Below are 18,312 nucleotides of genomic sequence, written 5' to 3'. Positions count from 1 at the left end.
CGAAACCGCCACCTACCCGGGGAGAGCTGGAAGCATGCTGAGTTCAACGCCTTACTCAAGAAACCCAAGGCAGACCCCAAGAACCTCAAGAACTTCCGTCCCATCTCCCTACTCCTGTTCCCGGCAAAGGTCACTGAGAAGATTGTCAACAGGCAACTGACCTCCTTCCTCGAAGAGAACAGCATCCTGGACCCATCCCAATCCGGATTACGCAGCAACCACAGCACCGAAACAGCCCTCATCGCTGCAACCGACGACATCAGGGCCCTGCTGGACAACGGAGAAAACGCAGCCCTCATACTCCTGGACCTTTCGGCTGCCTTCAACACCGTCTGTCACCACACACTATGCCCACGACTCCACAACACAGGGATCCGTGGCAAAGCCCTGGACTGGACCACCTCCTTCCTCACCGACAGAACCCAGAGTGTCCGCTTCCCTCCATTCCGATCTTAAGACACTAAGATCATCTGCATATCCCAAGGATCGTCCCTCAGTCCGACACTTTTCAACATCTACATGGCACCGCTCGCCAACATCGTCCGATCGCACAACCTCAACATCATCTCATACGCGATGACATCCAGCTGATCCCCTCCCTCACCAAGGCCCCCACCACCACCAACCTCCACAAAGGAATGAAGGCCTTCGCTGAATGGATGAAGAACAGCCGCCTAAAACTGAACTCGTACAAGATGGAGGGCCTCCTCATCGGATCCACCCCCTCCGCCTGGGATGACTCGTGGTAGCCGGCCGCGCAGGGAGCTGCACCGACGCCTACTGACCACGCACACAACCTGGGGGTCATCCTGGATTCATCGCTGTCCATGACCCAGAAAGTCAACGCCGTCTCCTCCTCCTGCTTCAACACCCTCCACATGCTCCGTAAGATCTACAGATGGATCCCAACAGAACCAGGAGGTCACCCTGGCCCTCGTCAGCAGCAGGTTGGACTACGGCAACGCCCTCTAGGCGGGAACCTCAGCCAAATTCCAGAAACGGCTACAACGCATACAGAACGCCTCTGCAGGCCTCATCCTCAACATCCCCCGCCTCAGCCACATCACAGCCCACCTGAAAGACCGGCACTGGCTCCCAGTCAACAAGAAGATCACCGTAAAGCTCCTCACTCACACTCACAAAGCACTCCACAACGCTGGATCAGCGTACCTCAATGAACGACTCGCCTTCTACATCCCGAACCGCCAGGCATACGACAAGCGACTGCTGACGAGCGACTGCAGGTGGCAGATCATTCTCCTACCTCGCCGCCAAGACTTGGAACACCCTCCCCATCCGCCTGCGACAGACCCATGACCTGCTGACCTTCAGGAGACTTCTCAAGACCTGGCTGTTCGAGCAGTAGCAGCTACCTCCCCCACCCCCTCCCCCCCCCACCAACGCCTTGAGACCCTCACACTCTACAAATGGATTGATTGATTAGAGTTGGGTGAAGCAACATGTTTCCTCTGTATGAGCCCCTGCTGGCAGAAACATTAGACTGACGGCCCCAAGGACATATTTTGGATTTTGCATTTTGGTTAGGGTTTAGTTTTCCTCTCTTGCCTCCCTTGATAAAAAACCAATATTGACAGCTGTGATGAATTCCAAAACATGGCAAATCTTCTTTAGATTAGAACATATGACTAGTTAGCAAGCATGGTAAATGATTGGTTGTTTTTTGATCTGGGTAATCGTCCTGTTAAGCAAACATTTGGTCTGAATAATAAGGATTTAAAGGTGAATTCTGAGACAGTGGATACTACTTTATCCCAACTCTCCTTAACCTGTGGGCATTCGAAAAAGAACAAAAAAGTCACAGAAATCCGCATCAGATTTACATCTGGGATATATACCCCCTCTCCTTCGTCTATCTCTTCGATGTGCTTGGAGCAAATGAAAGAAATGGAATTAATTTGACCCACAATTTAGTACGTTTTAAAGCTGCTGTCCAATCCGGCCAATGACTTCTCAGCTACTTTTTAAATATATCTTTATTGAACAAAACAACAGTTCCAGTTAGATACATAGTACAATATGATTCGTCATACAGTCTACTAACAGCAGCTATCAGGAGTATAGGCAGGTCCATACAATGGGGTCAGGGATTTCACAGAGTTCACATAACAAACGTGATTCACTGTATGTGCCCGGAATCTTATCATCCTGGCCATCTCTCAATCTAGGATCTATCTTTCTCCCTGGGGCCCCATATCCTTTCCCACTTCTTTGGCAACCTCTGCTCTCATATACCACCCTCTCTCCGCCAATCGACACCTATCCAAGTCCGTTTCCCAGTCAGCTATTTTAGGAGGTATCCGTGCACCCAACAGATGCGTTTTATTAATCGTACCGATTCCGGCGGCCAGCAATAACCTCTGGTAATACCCAGCAAAAACCAGTGTACCTCCGCTTGGATGTGAGTCCCCGCCACCCCTGACATTACTCTGGCTACTTTTCCCCCAAACCATTGTATTACTGGGCACTCCCATAAAATATGAAAGAATGTACCAGGCAACTCACAGCCTTTAAGGGAGGTGTCCGAAACCTCCCGCCCGATCCTATGTTGAAGTGTGCGAGAATAGTATGCCCTATGCAGGATGCGTAACTGAATTAATCAGAATCTAGCCCCACTAGCGATCTCTCTCGGGCTCTGAATTAGGCCTGGGTGGTAAATTCTGTTCTGCTCGCGGAATTTGGGTAACTTCACGTTCCGCAGAAAACGCGGAATTGGCAAAAATTCTGCGATCCGCGGCTTCACAGAATTTTTTGCTTGTTCGCTCTTTCAAAATGCGTGTTCGCAATATTTCTCCCCGAGCCCGCAAACCGCATTTGCGAACAGGAAAAAAGGATCGCGAATGGGCGGAACAAGCAATTCTGCTTGTTCGCGGAACTTCTGCGTGCACGCTGAGATTTTTTACCATTTCGCTGAGTTTTGCGTAGCGCGACTAAGCAAATTCCACCCATCCCTACTCTGAATCACCTCTTGCCAGTCATCGTCCTCCAATAGGCTGATGTCTGTTTCCCAAGTTGCCCGAAGCAGGCCAAGGGGGTCGGGTAGGTTATTCACTAACTTTTTATACGTAAGGGAGATTGCTGTATCAGGATGGGGTCCAGCAACAGTCTGTCTTCTAATGGGGCATACTCTGTTATAGTTTCACCATCTTTAAAGTGGCATCGTAATGCATGCTTCAATTGAACGTACCTGTACTACTTCGTATCGGCCAGTTGGTACTCTCCTTGGAGGTCGCTAAAGGACATCATCGGATCCCATTCCCTTATATCCCCAAGATGGTCAATACCAATATGACTCCAGTAATGGAATACCCTCAATCGATCCACCTCACGTATTCCATCGCTATGCCATAGTGGGGTCCGTTGGGTCAGCTTGTCCTCCACCCCAGTGCCTTGGTGGCATCATCCCATGCTCTCACCACCATCTGAGTGTGCATCGGGAGCAGCTTCCTCCCTTTAGTCATGTACAGCGCTGCCAGGTATCTGGTCGCTCCCATGGTTAGGCGGTCCACTCTATATGCGGGTTCAGATTGCGGTGCAAAGACCCAGCCATTAATATTTATGAGTTGGGATGCTAAATAGAAGTGCCTCATATCAGGTACTACCAGTCACCCATTGTATACCCCTATCTTGAATTTGCGGAACACTAGCCGCGCGGTGTAGGGCTGAAGAGGTCTTTAGAACGGGGCGGACACGTTCTCTGCTTTTAAATACACAGGACCTCGGCCATGTGTTCTTGCATGATGATCTTCGTTGCTGGCAGGCGGGCTGTGCCTGAGAGCTGCAGGCATGTTGCAGGAGCCTAAACAGAAGGAAGACTAGCATTTGCAGCCGTAAAATTGAACGTAATCGCGGCCGTGCAGTGTAGGGTGTGGGGATGAAGAGGTCTTTAGAAAGGGGCGGAATCCTGAGATAAGTAGAAGTGTGCGCGAAAGTAACTGACAAGGAGGGAGGGGGAGAAGGGAGGGGGTAGTGAGAGCAGAGATCAAGGGGGTGGAGGAGCATTAAAACGAAAGTGATTCGCGCGCGCTGTAAGGCTTAATGAGCCACGACAAAAAGGCACCGGGCTGGGAACAAACGCTTACCCGTAAGGAAATGTGTGGAGACCAGAAGTGAAAGGTCACCCAGTCGGGTGGGAACCGGCTGGTTACCCGGGAGTGAGTGGACACCGGAAGCGAAAGGGTCATCCGTTTGGGTTGAAGCAGATGCTTACACAAGGAGTGTGTGGCAACCGGAAGTAAAAGTTTACCCGGTCGGGCTGGAAGCATAAGCTTGCCCAGAGTGAAAGTGAAGGGTTGTGTCCCCAGGTGATAGGTCACCTTGGCAAAGATAGCTGCACTGAATGTAGGGTACAGTGCAGAGCTGATGGGGTTAGGACGGTGATAGGTCACCTTGGCAAAGATAGCTGCACTGAATGTAGGGCACAGTGCAGAGCAAATGGGGTAAGGACACAGGCTCGCCAGACAAAAAATAATGGTGTGTAAAGGATCGCTTGTAAGTTGGAAATGCCTAATAAACTGCAGACTCGATTCATCCATAAAACAGAAACTTGTGTGGTCTGAATTTATTGAATTTCAGGTGGTGCGACCATGTAGGGGGTGCCTCTGCTGAGTCGCTTTCTTGCAATGTAAGCGCAGGTAGAACACATGGAGAGGTTCATCTTAAATGACGTGTTGCCGAGTTGTTCATTGGAATACTATACAGCTCACCGTATTTTCAAATGATGAGGGAACGCTCACCGACAACAGGGAACACAGTTATGAGACTTCCTCAGCATAGAGTGCCAGATAGATGGAAGATAGAAGAAGATGGCACCACACAGACTTACTAAGCTCCGGGTGGCTCCAGTCACTTTGGTGCTGTTCACACTCCTGCGCAGTTCAGGTACCAGAAAGAACTGTAGACACGCAGAGATCTTCACAGCACCTTATTGCTCGAGGGCAGCAACGGTAAGGAAGTGCACACAAGTCATGAGAAATATACACTCGCGCTAGGGCTCGTGCCTATTGTGTGCTGCGTAGGCAGTACATCCAAAACGCAACCACAGTGCCGACCATAATCGCAATGCGGCACAAAAGTACTCACAGAAATGTGTCATGACGAGATTTCCACTATAAAGAAGATTATTATACAAATTGAACCTCTATAAGGAAACTCCTGTCAATGACACTGGTACAGCTTTGTTGGACCTCTCACTGCCACTTAACTGCTGCCACTACAGACAAGTGTTGACATTAACACTGGGCCTTCACAGCTGACAGCTTGGCCCGCATGACTTTGCTGACTCACATATGTGTCTCCGACCATGGGCTGCAGGCGTCATCCACGACAGTCTCTGTCATACTCTCACACCATCCATAAGACCAGTGTAAGTGGTGAAGTCCTGATGCAATAAACACGCAGCCGATTCTCCTTATTTCCAATAGTAACCCAGAGTCCCACAGAGTCATGAAATTCCCATCCATGAGACCTGATAGGTGTAACAGCAACACATTGTTCAATTGAAGTATGCCCTGGCTGGTAGGCTGTCCGGTGGAACAGGACACCGGTGGGGCTGAAGGGTATACTATATTTCGCTGTACTATACATTGCTTTAAAATTCTTCTTTTAACTGTTTCCTCAGCTTAATGTCTTGTTGGTTTATATCCATCATTTTTCTATCACAGTTCACATGTGCAGATTCTTCTTTGGTTCCTTTTAACCATCACCAAAATGTTGTAATCAAACGAAGATCCAACTCCAGAGTATCTTAGGTAGTATTTATCAAGATGGTAGGATCAAGAGTAAAAGTACAGAGATCTCGACCAGGAGCAGCCTTCCTGCTGCTCAGTCCATACACCAACTGCCAACGTCACTCATCCAGCATTCCACAGCATCATCTTGCTCCAACATTCCACACCACATTCACACTGGCTGGGCAGCAAGAACAACAGTTAGCAGCAGCACTGCAATAACAATAAAGACAGAATTCTCACTTAATTGTATTCTAATAAAGAACAGTGAGGAACACAGTTCCAATCGAAGATTGAGTAATCTGGATGGTGAATGAAGAAAATGAATTTGAAATGTTTCACACTCCCATAAGGCATTTCCACAATCATATAAGATCGATTTAAATTAAAGGGAGTACACTTTCATATAATTAGCCATTTTCATTACCAGAAGTCTCAGGTTTATGGATGAAGTTCCAGCGAAAAGTCTTGCGATGTCACTGGTACTGTTGACCAAATGATTGTCAGCAGCTTACGCAATTGGAATTCCTCCAAATGAAAAATCCATACTGAATGCTATGTCTTATTAGAGAACTCATCAATATGTCATGTAGTAGAGATTTTACCTCAGAAGGCAGTCCATACTACATACAACTGTGAGCTAGGATCATCCTTCAGCAAGAGCTGTTCTCCATCCATTGAACCGTATGGACTTATTCATCCAGGTGGTGTGCCTAGTAAAGATGGGGAACTCAGCTGACCCTAAGAGAGAGGTGGATTCTCGGTGAACTTCTCTACTGTGTTTGAACAGCCCAATTAAGTTCTTAGTGGAGTTGTCTGCCCTCAAACAGTCTAATCAGCCAGAAGAGGTGATGTATACTTTCAACTATAGATGGATTCCTCATCCATAAATCACACTCATTGGCTTTTGGACAGACAGGCTTACATGTGGAATTACATGTCAGAGCTCGGAACAATCTTTCTGCCTTTTCAGATATTTATTAAACATGTACAGTGAAAAAACTTGGCAACTGAAATATTGTAGACAAGCAGACGTGTGATATATGCAAAGGACCCTGATCATTTGCATTTAAAGTCAAAACTGTTGCACTTTGATTTCTAGGAAAGAATACGGTCAAACTAACTCCTAGGTGGAAGTACACAGAACTCAAATGACTGAAGACCTTGCAAAAAATGTGCAGCCTTTAAGTTTCTCAAAGCCAAAAATATATCTCACATGCTGAAAAACAATAGGCACTACTGTTCCAGAATGGATACAGGCAGATTTAGATACAGGTATGGAACCAAGTTTGGGCCCCGGAGAGGTGAGGTCCTAACTTCTTATTTTTTATGTGGACCTATCTCCTCGCCTGCCCAAATGCAGAACTACACAATATTAAGAGGGACGCCATATGTAAGATGAGAGCTTTTCCCTAAAATTCTATTTTACACGTTTGAACAATGGTAATGCAAACAGAATTTACAAAAGGCAAATTAATTTGTGGATTTGCCTCACTGTTCCCCGTATGCAATCTTAAGTAGAAGTCTCTAGAAGGATGCAGAGCCATGTCTTTTTGAAGAAAGGGCAGGCCTTTTAAGCTTCTAATAGTCAATGTTCTATGTTTCCCCTATCAAAGTAGGTAACAGTACCACAAATACTTAAAAAGGCATGGTTTTCCTGAAATTGTAGGCCAGTGACTAGATAACTGTGTTAAACTGCAATTTCTGAATGCTTGTAATTCCCTGCATGTAGTCTTGGTGTGATAAATTCTGATTCCTCAAAAGTAGTGCATATTTTGACCCTGCCAGTACGCCCTGTATAATGAAACAGATATTTCTGGATGATGGGTTCATTTGAGGAGTTGGTAAGTCTAATATGGTGTGATCAAACACTAAGGATCACCCTAGGGGGCACTGTGAACCGACAATATTTCCCTCTACTGTTCTGTACTCCTCAGTTTGTAAAGTAGGGTGCAACTATAAGCTGACAATACAAAGGACATTTCGGTACTGAAGTACTGCATTAAATCAGAAATCCTATGCCCAGGGTCCATTATCACTCAACAAGGCTAAAAGGGGAGGAGAGAGCGATCCTGCAATCTTGCAAATTTACATGAGGTACCATAACAGTTCAAAATCAGTGGTAGACATGTCATTTATATGGGGTATATTTACCAAGATTTCACACATTGCAAAATATCAAGACAACTTGCTGCACTGCAATACGTGAAAGGGAGAAAGCAGAAATGTGCCATATATCCTAAGATATGGTACATTTCTTCTGTCTCCTGGTGTACTTTTGGCAGCCTAGCGCCACCGATGGTACCCTTGAGCCATGCTGCAAGGGTGCCCAAGTTACAAACAGGATTGTTCTTGTGCAGAAAGGGACACCTTTCTGCACAAAAGACATTCTTTGAGGCTTTTTCCTCTTTCTATGTGTGCTGCAGAATGCAAGGAGAAATAAAGATATTTTTCCTTGTTACGCCTTGGTCAGGGAGGTGCAGCGTTTTGGCGCAATTCTAGCTTTACTGACTTTAATAAATCTTTGATTGTGTCACAAACCATGGATGGAAGCATGGGAACGCTCCCACTCTACCCATGGAATGCCTGCCTTCCGCAATGAAACGCACAGCGATATGCGCTGCCTTGCTTAATTCTGGATTTACTAAATCACACAGAGTCACATAAGGTGGTTATGTGTGGCTTAGTCAATGCCATTTAAGGACTTGCATTGCCTAGCGATGACTTCCGTCGTGCAAGGACAACACAAGCCCTTTGTAAATATGCCCCATACTTTCCATCCCCAGAATAGGCGAGAGGCAGTCAACAACTATAACATATATCGGGATCCTACGGGCAAGTAGTTCAAGTTCCAAAATTTGTATAGCACACTATTCACCCAGAGGGTCTCAAGGCGCTTGAGGGAGGGTGGCGATTATCCAGGTTTTTAGTTGCTTTCTGAAAGAGAGTTGGTTCTGAGTGAGGCGGAGGTGGGTGGGGAGAGAATTCCAGGTTTTAGCCACTAAGTAGGAGAAGGATCTTGCCCCCATGGTGGATCTGTGGATGTGCGGAATTGCGGCGAGGGCTTGATTGGACGATCGTAGTTGGCGGGAGGGGGTGTAGAAGGATAGACGCGTGTTGAGGCATTCGGGTCCTAGGTCGTAGAGGGCTTTGTGTGCGTGGGTGAGGAGACGGAACGTTATTCTCTTGTTGACAGGGAGCCAATGGAGGTCTTTCAGGTGGTCGGAAATGTGAGCTTGCCGAGGGATGTCTAAAATGAGTCTGGCTGAGGCGTTTTGGATGCGTTGGAGTTTTTTCTGTAGTTTGGCTGTGGTTCCGGCGTAAAGGGTGTTGCCGTAATCCAATCGGCTTGTGACCAGTGCGTGGGTGACTGTCGTTCTTGTTTCGGTGGGGATCCAACAGAAGATTTTTTTGAGCATTCGTAGGATGTTGAAGCAGGATGATGAGACGGCGTTGACTTGTCTGGTCATCGAGAGGGAGGAGTCCAGGATGAAGCCCAGGTTACGTGCGTGGTCCGTGGGTTTGGGTGCGGTTCCGAGGGCCGGTGGCCACCATGAGTCGTCCCAGGCAGAGGGGGATGATCCTAAGATGAGGACTTCTGTTTTGTCAGAGTTTAGTTTCAAACGGCTGTGTTTCATCCACTCGGCTACTTCTTTCATTCCTTCGTGTAAGTTGGTTTTGGCGGTGTTTGGGTCTTTGGTGAGGGAGAGGATCAGCTGGGTGTCGTCTGCGTAGGAGATGTTGAGGTTGTGTTGGCGCGCGATGGATGCGAGGGGACTCATGTATACGTTGAAGAGGGTGGGGCTGAGTGATGATCCTTGTGGTACTTCGCAGATGACTTCGGTGGCCTCTGATTTGAAAGGGGGGAGGCGGACTCTCTGGGTTCTTCCGGTGAGGAACGATATGATCCAGTCCAATGCCTTTCCTTGTACTCCGATGTTGCTGAGGCGTTGTATGACGGTGCTTTGACAGACTGTGTCGAAGGCTGCGGAGAGGTCAAGTAAGATGAGAGCAACTGTTTCTCCGTTGTCCAGTAGTGTTCGGATGTCATCTGTTGCTGCGATGAGGGCGGTTTCGGTGCTGTGTTTGGCTCGGAAGCCTGATTGAGAGGAGTCTAGGGATTTGTTGGATTCGAGGAAGGTGGCGAGCTGACTGTTGACGGCTTTCTCGATGACTTTGGCGGGGAATGGGAGGAGCGAGATGGGGCGGGATGGGGCGGTAGTTCTTAAGTTCGGTTGGGTCAGCCGTGGGTTTCTTCAGAAGGGGGCTGAGTTCGGCATGTTTCCAGTTTTCTGGGAAGGTGGCGGAGTTGAGGGAGCAGTTGATGACGTCTCGGAGATGGGGTGCGATGATGGAGTCTGCTTTGTTGAAGATGTGGTGGGGACAAGGGTCCGTTGGCGATCCTGAGTGGATGGAATTCATCAGGCGGATGGTGTCTTCAGTGGTGATTGGGTTCCAGGCGCAAAGGTTGTTAGAGGGGGGTTTTGGTTCGGAGGTGGGTGGAGTGGGCTGGTCTTCGGACTGGTTTTGAAAGCTGTTATGTATTTCAGCGATTTTGTTATGGAAGAATGATGATAGAGAGTCGCAGAGGTCTTGGGAGGGGGTGATGTCGTTAGTGCCTGCGGAGGGGTTAGTGAATTCTTTGACGATGTTGAATAGTTCCTTGCTGTTTTGGGCATTGTTGTCAAGTCGATCCTTAAATGCTGATTTCTTGGTGGATCGGATGAGTTGGTGGTGTTTGCGGGTGGCGTTCTTGAAGGAGGCCAGGTTGTCAGTGGTAGGGTTTTTTCTCCAGGTTTTCTCGAGAGTCCAACAGAACTTCTTGGATTTCTTAAGGTCATTGTTGAACCAGGGGGCTTTTTTGTTACCTTGCTTGATTAGATGGTTTTTCAAGGGTGCTAGTTTGTCTGCGCTGTGGGTAATCCATTGTGTGAGGTTGGTGGCTGCTTGGTTAGGGTCCGATGAATTGGCAGGGGGGTTTTGTTGAAGCAGGTCTGGATAACAGCCATCAGGTTTTGTACTTTCATAATAATTTAAATGCTGAGAATATCATATCAAACAGAAATGTAGAGTTATCAAGTTGTTATTAGGAGCAGTTCAACTGCTCTGATGAATGCCAGGGTTACTGAATACCAAGGCTGCAGAGTCTTGATTCCACCTCATGCCTCTTTTTTCACCACCCTAAACTTTCTTTCTCTTTATCACACTCTTTCAGGTTCTTTTTCACTTTCTGCTTTCTCCTCTAGTTTCTACTGTCCTCTCTTACAACTTCATTCTCTTTTCTGTCTTTTCCCTTGTGTTCTGTGCCTAAGTCTGTAGCTGAAAAATGATGTCCTGTTCCTCAAAAATAGGATTTGGTGCCCACGCCGGCAACCACTGATATAAATTAAGCACTGGCAAGCATTCTCGTCATTCAGTACAAAAGAGTTTATAACTAAATCTCAACACAAACAGAATTTAGGCAGTTGTTTGATAGTGAGAAAGTCACAGGCAAATTAACGTTTCATGATATAGTCCAGGAATTGTTAGTGAAGCACTCTAGAGTAGTGAGGTCAACAGTCAGGGATGGGAGAGTGCTGCCTGCACAAGTGAGAGCACCCACAGGCCCATATGTACTAGTAGGGCAGCAGCAGGGGACTTTTTCATGACTGAGGCTGAAGGACAGAGCACATGAAGGTGTCAAGAGAACAGAATGTGTTACAAATGTGCCTGGTGGGTTTGTAGACCACCAACATGCCTCTGAGAAGGATCCAGCATGCTCAGAATATATACAGAATGTTGCATGGAACCACCTTAAATACGGATGAAAATAGGGAGGGAAACTATGAACTATCAACCTCAGCAACAGGGAGTCAAAAACAAGGACTTGAGCTACGGCAAGTAACAACGCAAGTGTCATCATGTGCCCAAAATTACATTTTGAAAAATTACATGTTGTTTTATTAGAAATACCTCAGAGAAGCACTGATTTCTTCATTCGGACAACTTAGTAAGGCAACATCCTGCACTCTAATCAGGTGCCTGTTTGCTTCCAGTAAATTCTGCAAAATAAAGCATTTCATTAAGCAAATCAATCAACACGTTTGACAGAGTGGGAATATCTTGTTTATATTTTAAAACCTACTTTTATTGTACACTTTACATTTGGCTGTACGCCAGCATTAAAAAAAAACGATATAAAAAGTAGTATAAATTATTATACACTAAAATGTTCAGTGAACATGAGTCTGCTGTTTTTTTTAAGAACTCTCTGAAAAGATCTTGCTCGGGATGAAGTAGAGAGAGGGAGGCATAGAGGCTCCGAGCTCCTGCATCAGCCTTGATTTCACTTGCTGCCATCTATTGGAACAGATATCTTGGGTTTGTTCTAGATCACAATATACACAATAGTCCCTCTTCTAAATGGTCTCATTAGGCATTACCATAGCACAATTTCCAAAAATGTAATAGGATTCTTCATTTTCCAGATTCTGCATCGTTCCTGTATATGATCCCAGAACTCCTTGGTGACTTGTAATATGCTTCAAATGTACCTTATTGCGTATGTCATGTAAGCTTGGCTAGTCAGGGGCTGAGAGGTATGTGCACTGCGTTGAGTCACAAACATTTGAGTGTACATCAGGATGCAACTCCCTCATATACTGAAAAACTCCTTACAGTCCAACCTTACATGGAAAATTATATTCCTGCAGAGAAGTAGAGCAGACGCAAATCTGGTTTAATTTGCAGCGCTGCACTTGTAAACAACAAGCAGTATTTTAGTTGTCAATAAAAAAAATATATCATCAATAGAAGAAACATAAAGGGTAACCCTATCCTGTGGACCTATAATACCACTGAGAGTTCTAACAACTTAAACCATGAGGCCATATAATTTTCACATATGGATTCCGGAAGATATGGATTTTAGGCAGATCACTTCACTCCCAAATGCAGATAACAAAACATTAGCAAACTACTCATTAGAGCGTTTCTAGCATTCAATTTTTATAATAGATACAACTAAATATGATTTAAAGTAAATGGATTTGTTTACTGTAAATCATATTTAGTTGTATCTATTATACAAATTGAATGCTAGAAACGGTTTATGGTCAACATTGACATTATAGCTAGAGTGCTCAGAGGGGAGTCTAATATTACTGTTTAGGTACTCACTATGTGAGCCCCTGTGGGGTTGTCTGGTAGCCAACCTCTTTTCCTACCCTTTGGATGCACTATTTACAGATAAGTGTACTTACCATTACCCTATCCGGACTAACGGCAGTGCGCCTACTCTAGACCTCGTTACCAGGAACTTAGATTGTTTATTCATTAGAGCGGATTCTCCAGTTCAATGTCATTTCCTCAGAAGTATTCCCTAACTTTTTGCTCTTAATATACAGCATTTCCTGTATGCAACAGTAACACTGTCCAAAACCTAACCCAACCCCAACCACTAACTAACAATACCTACTAAGTTACCCCATGGCTAAGTTTAATATTACCCCTTACCTGAATCCTACCGGTTACCCCTACCCAAACTCTCACCTAATTCATACCTGCACGCTACGTCATTCCTTATGCCTAACACTGAGGCTTATTACTAACCTCTACCTTTTCCCCCAAGATGTTTCATTCAAATCTATTGGAGTCTCTGAGATTTTTCTTCCAAAAATACTTCCCTATAGAATATGACATGTCATCGATGAGGCTCTGGCAGCTCCAAGGAGTAGGGTATTCTGGATGGTACTAATGGAATGGCACTAGGTGATCTGACCGGGTCCACTTTTCATCCAGGAGGACCGCATCAGTGAAGGTATATGTGTTCTTCACATCAAATGGGGTGTTTGCTACTTTCTCCTGGATGCTTCTGGTTTGATGCCCAAAGGCTTCTAGGAGGTATGGCATAACAATGGACAGACTGCTGCTATGTTTCTGCCAGCAGTGATTTTGATAACCCAAAACATTAACTCTTTCTCCTTAAGACGTTCAGGGAGATGGATACATTACTGACTAAATTGATATGGGGCATGTTTGATTGCCTTAGACAAACAAACTTCCCACTGACCGTGGGGGCCTAGGGGCTCTTAAGTTTCAAGCCTATTCTTATGTGACTCACCTGCAATAGTCCGCTTACTGGCTGGCTGACTTCCAGCTTGCGTAGACTGGCTTTACACCTACCTAAATCCAAAGTGGCACTCTGAATTCTGCCCTTTTCCCTCCTTGCAGGGGGACTGCTCGTCACTCATCACTGCTTGAGATTGCACTTATCTGACTCTAACTCCCTGGAGTATAACCAGCCCTGCACATGCCTATGCGGACACAGTTCCGCTGCTAGGTCATCCCCTCTGTAATGATACAGTCTATTGGCAGGAATAAATTCCCTGGAAGCGCATTGGGCTGACAACTTTTGGGGTCATGTTTGAGGAGGGAACACTTATCGACCTCATGTGAGAGTAGTCTGACTTGAAAGCAGGAGAATTTCTCACATATGGGAGGATCTGCCATGCAATCAGCCTGGCAGGCTCTTTGTATGGAGCCCGCCCCACACACACGCTGCTCTACAAATGCTCCACACAATAGGGCTTGGGAAGAGACGGAGGGGATATTTATGATATAGTGGTGCAGTGCAAGTGCAGCACACATAAAAAGAGGAAGTTACGAGGAGAAATATATTTCTCCTTGTTGCGCCTCTCCAGGGAAGGCATATCTCTTTGGTGCATTCACAGGTTTACAAGGTCTTGTAATTCTGGGAATGCGTAAAAAACCACGGTGGTTGTGTGGAACACCCATGGAACGCTTGCCTAGGGCAGAGTAATGCAATGCAGCAATCTGTTCTGCGTTACTCCAGATTTTTAGAGCCACTCAGGGTGGCTTTGCGTGTCTTCAAAAATCGTTTTGCATGGTGCAAGAGCGACACAAACCAGGTCCTAAATATGGCTCGGAGTATTTGATCATATAAGGGATCCAGGAACATGACAGAGTGACACTGCTGCCCACTAAGCAGGCCTAGGAATCAGAGCCACACTCTGCTTTTACTGACAAGGAGTGACAGGCTGTATTGGAATATACCTCCAAGGCTACGTGGAATGTCAGCTTCAAACTCTTACAAGCCAAAATACTCCATGCTATTAAACGTTCAGAAAGGTTTCCCCTTCGTATGCCCAGAATGCTTTTGATGCCACACCGTGCCTGCACACCTGATGCACATGCTTTGGAGCTGCACAAGACTGCATCTCTTTTGGTCTAAGGTCCTGACAACACTGTCTGAGATAACAAATAAATCAGTTTCGGACACTCCTGGGGCTGTATTCCTGGGGATGCATCCACAGCCTACGAAGACTAAATTGACCACTAGAATTTTGGAATCAGCTCTTCTGCTTGCCAAGAGGGCCAAACGTTGGAGGTCCTCTTCTGTCCTCACCACACCATCCTAACACACAGATTTACAACACTGGGTGCAGGCAGAAAGTACCTTCCTATGGAGGGAGGAGATGCGTAGCCTCTGGCGTACCAGGATTGCGACCCTCTGGGAAGTCCACCTGCAGTCAATCAACCAACCAATCAGAATTTATAAAGCACGGCTGATCACCCAAAAAGGGATCCAGATGTTTGCAGTCCCCGGAGGCTTATTCAAACTGCCAAGTTTTGAGGGCCATTCGAATTCCGGAAGTAAGGTGATGGCCCAGAGGTGCGTGGGGAGCTGTTCCAGGTCTTTGCTGCAATGAGGGAGAAGGAGCATCCTCAACTTTTGCTTCGATAGATGCAGGGAGTATGGGCAATAAAAGGAAGGTGGAGCGTAGTCTTCTCGAAGGTTGGTGGAAGTTCAGATGGTCGTTAATATAGGTGGGTCCTTGGTTGTGTAAAGCCTTGTGTACGTGGGTCAGCAGCTTGAATTGGCATCTCTTCTGTATGGGGAGCCAGTGGAGTTTCCTGTGGCGGGGTGTGATGTGGGTTTGTCGGGGAAGTTCGAGGATGAGTCTGGCTGCATCGTTCTATATGGCCTGAAGTCTCTGTAGAAGATGTGTGGCGATTCCTACATAGAGGCACTGCTGTGGTCCAGTCAGCTGGTGATGAGAGCTTGTGTCACGGTGCATCTTGCGTGACGGGGTGGCACTTGAAGATCTTATGTAGCATGTGCAGAGTGATGTGGAGGAGACGGCATTGGTGTGTGATTTAATGAGGAGATTGTTGTCAATGATGATTCCAAGGTTTCTGGCTTGGTCGGAGGGAACAGGTGCGGGTACTAGGTCTGATGGCCACCAGGAGCAGTTACTCATGTTACTGCTGTTGCCAAAGTTCAGTACTTTTGTCTGGTCTATGTCAGCTATAGGCAATTGTTCTTCATCCAGTCGGTGATATTTGTCATGCATTTGTGGAAGTTGGTTCTGGTGGTGGTGGGGTCGTTGGTGAGTGAGAGGATGAATTGGGTCTGGTCTCCGTAGGAAATTAGGTTGAGACATGGGATCAGACAATGTTGGTCAGCGGGGTCATATATGCGTTGAAGAGCGTTGAGCTGAGGGCTGAGCCTTGGGGGACACAGCAGGTGATCTCCTTGGGTTCAGAGGTGGGAGGTGGATCCTCTTTGGTTCTTCCAGTAAGGAAAGAGGTGATCCATCTGAGCGTGTCCCCTTGGATGCCGATATGGTGGAGTATAATGATCAGTGTGTGGTGGGATACGGTGTTGAAGGCTGCTGAGAGGTCGAGGACAGGGTAATATCGGTGCTGTGATTGCCGCGGAAGCCGGATTGGGAGGCGCCGAGTAGCTGGTTCTGCCTTATGTGTCATGAGTTGATTGTTGATGATCTTTTCCAGTATGTTTGCTGGGAAATGGAAGCATGGAGATTGGCTGGTAGTTTTTGAGTTTGCAGGGGTTGGCGGAGGGTTTTTTGAGTAGTGGTCTGTCTTTGGAATATTTGTAGGCATCGGAAAGTGTTGCTGTGGTGATAAAGGTGTTGAGGAGGGTCTTGGGTTACGGGCCGATAATTTGGTTTCTGAGGTTGAAGATGTGGTTCCGGCCTGGGTCTGTGGGATCTCCAGAGTGGACGGCTTTCATGGTGGAGGTGGTATCCTGGGTGGAGAGGATGTTCCAGGTGGTCAGTGTGTGGTCCGTGTCAGTTACGGTGGTGGCCTTTGTATCAAGGAATTTTGTAGGAGTGGGTTCAAAGTTTCTGTATATGGCTGCGATCTTGCGTAGAAGAAGTAGGCAAGGTTGTCACACAGCTCCTGTGAGGGTGTGCTGTTGCTTTTGCTGGCAGCCGGATAAGAGAATTCCTTAACTGTGTTTAAAAAGTCTTTGGTGTTGTTGGGGCTGGTTTTGATGTGTGTGGCAAGGGCTGTCTTTTATGTTGCCCTCAGCAGGCGGTGGTAGTGGTTGAGGGAGGACTTGAAGGCTGCTCTGTCGGAGATGTCCTTGCTGGTGAGCCATCTCCATTCCAACTGTTTGCTGTCTCATTTTGCTGTTCTGAGTTCTTGGGGGTGCAAGCTGGCCTTTTCAGAGGATTTTCTATGGATGTTGCTCTTGATGGGGATGATGCTGTCTGCGCAATTGGGGATTCAGGCATTTAAGTTTATCACTCCCTGTTTGAGGTTGGTAGTGGTAGCAGGTTTGGCGGTGTTGAGGGGGTTCGCCCAGCTGATCTCTGAGATTTTATTCCACCTCTGGTGAGGGGCGTTGGTCATCTTGGGGTTGGTTGTGTGGGCGCTGGAGATGCTGAAATGATGGCGTAATCGGTCCATTTGAGTTCTGGGACATGGCTGTAATTGAGGCAGGAGTTGGGTCCAGCGTGTGTCCTGCTGTGTGTATAGGGTTGTGGATGATCTGGGTCGATCCGAGGCGGCTCTTACTGTCTAGGAGGTGTGCAGTGTTTTTGCCGCTGGGGTCGTTAATGTGAAAATGTAGGCCGCCGAGGAAGATGTAGTCCTTGGAGTCTAAGGCTAGGGGCGCAATGGTGTTGCAGAAGCTGGAGCGAGGGCCTGGCGGTTGGTATGCGAGGGTGCCTCTGATGGTTGTCTTGTCGTCCATGTGGCTTGCTTTTGATGCACCAGAGGCGCACCAATTGCACAAACACTGTGGTCTGCATTAAAGAGGTCCTGGGGCAGGTGGGGCTTTTGTTGTCAGGAAGAACGGTGAGTAAGCAAACCCCAATGGGAAAACCTGGGCAGCTGCGGTGTCACTGGATCAGTCTGGACCAAGCAGGAACTGTAGGCCACAGGCAAGTGGCAAGCTAGGTGTCAAGGTGCCTACTGTGCAGGAGCACAAGGTCCTCTTCTCCAATGATGACCACCCCCCAAACTACTGCACCATCTCAGCCACTGCGCCCCCTCAATCAGGATACATTATGTTATCCCTCCTCCCCCAGCCCTTTTTATGCACACCAGCAGTTACCTACCCGACCTTTGATGATTGGCGAGATCTCACAATTTCTAGCCACATGTGAATGTCCTTGTATTTTTCTCTTAATAGGAACCACTCCCTATAATATTAACTGTACTAATTATTTTTGAGATGCCAATTTCGTATTTTGCACCGATTTACTGTCTGTTTAATTATGGACGATTTTGCTCAGAACGTTGTAATCAA

The 18,312-nt window shown here is 46.9% G+C and overlaps 1 protein-coding gene across 1 annotated transcript in view; it reads right to left on the bottom strand.

Moving 5' to 3' along the window:
• The window catches only part of ECT2L (epithelial cell transforming 2 like), a 566,170-nt gene that overhangs the window by 6,226 nt on the left and 541,632 nt on the right, over window positions 1-18,312 (bottom strand). Inside the window, exon 21 of the mRNA XM_086927539.1 lies at window positions 11,700-11,788. Coding sequence (XP_086783665.1) covers window positions 11,700-11,788 — 89 coding nt within the window. The remainder of the gene's footprint in view (window positions 1-11,699; window positions 11,789-18,312) is intronic.

The sequence above is a fragment of the Lissotriton vulgaris genome, chromosome 6, assembly GCF_964263255.1.
Source record: "Lissotriton vulgaris chromosome 6, aLisVul1.2, whole genome shotgun sequence".
Lineage (NCBI taxonomy): Eukaryota > Metazoa > Chordata > Amphibia > Caudata > Salamandridae > Lissotriton > Lissotriton vulgaris.
Note: the sequence above shows the minus strand (reverse complement) of the source record. Positions and strands in the feature narration are given on the sequence as shown.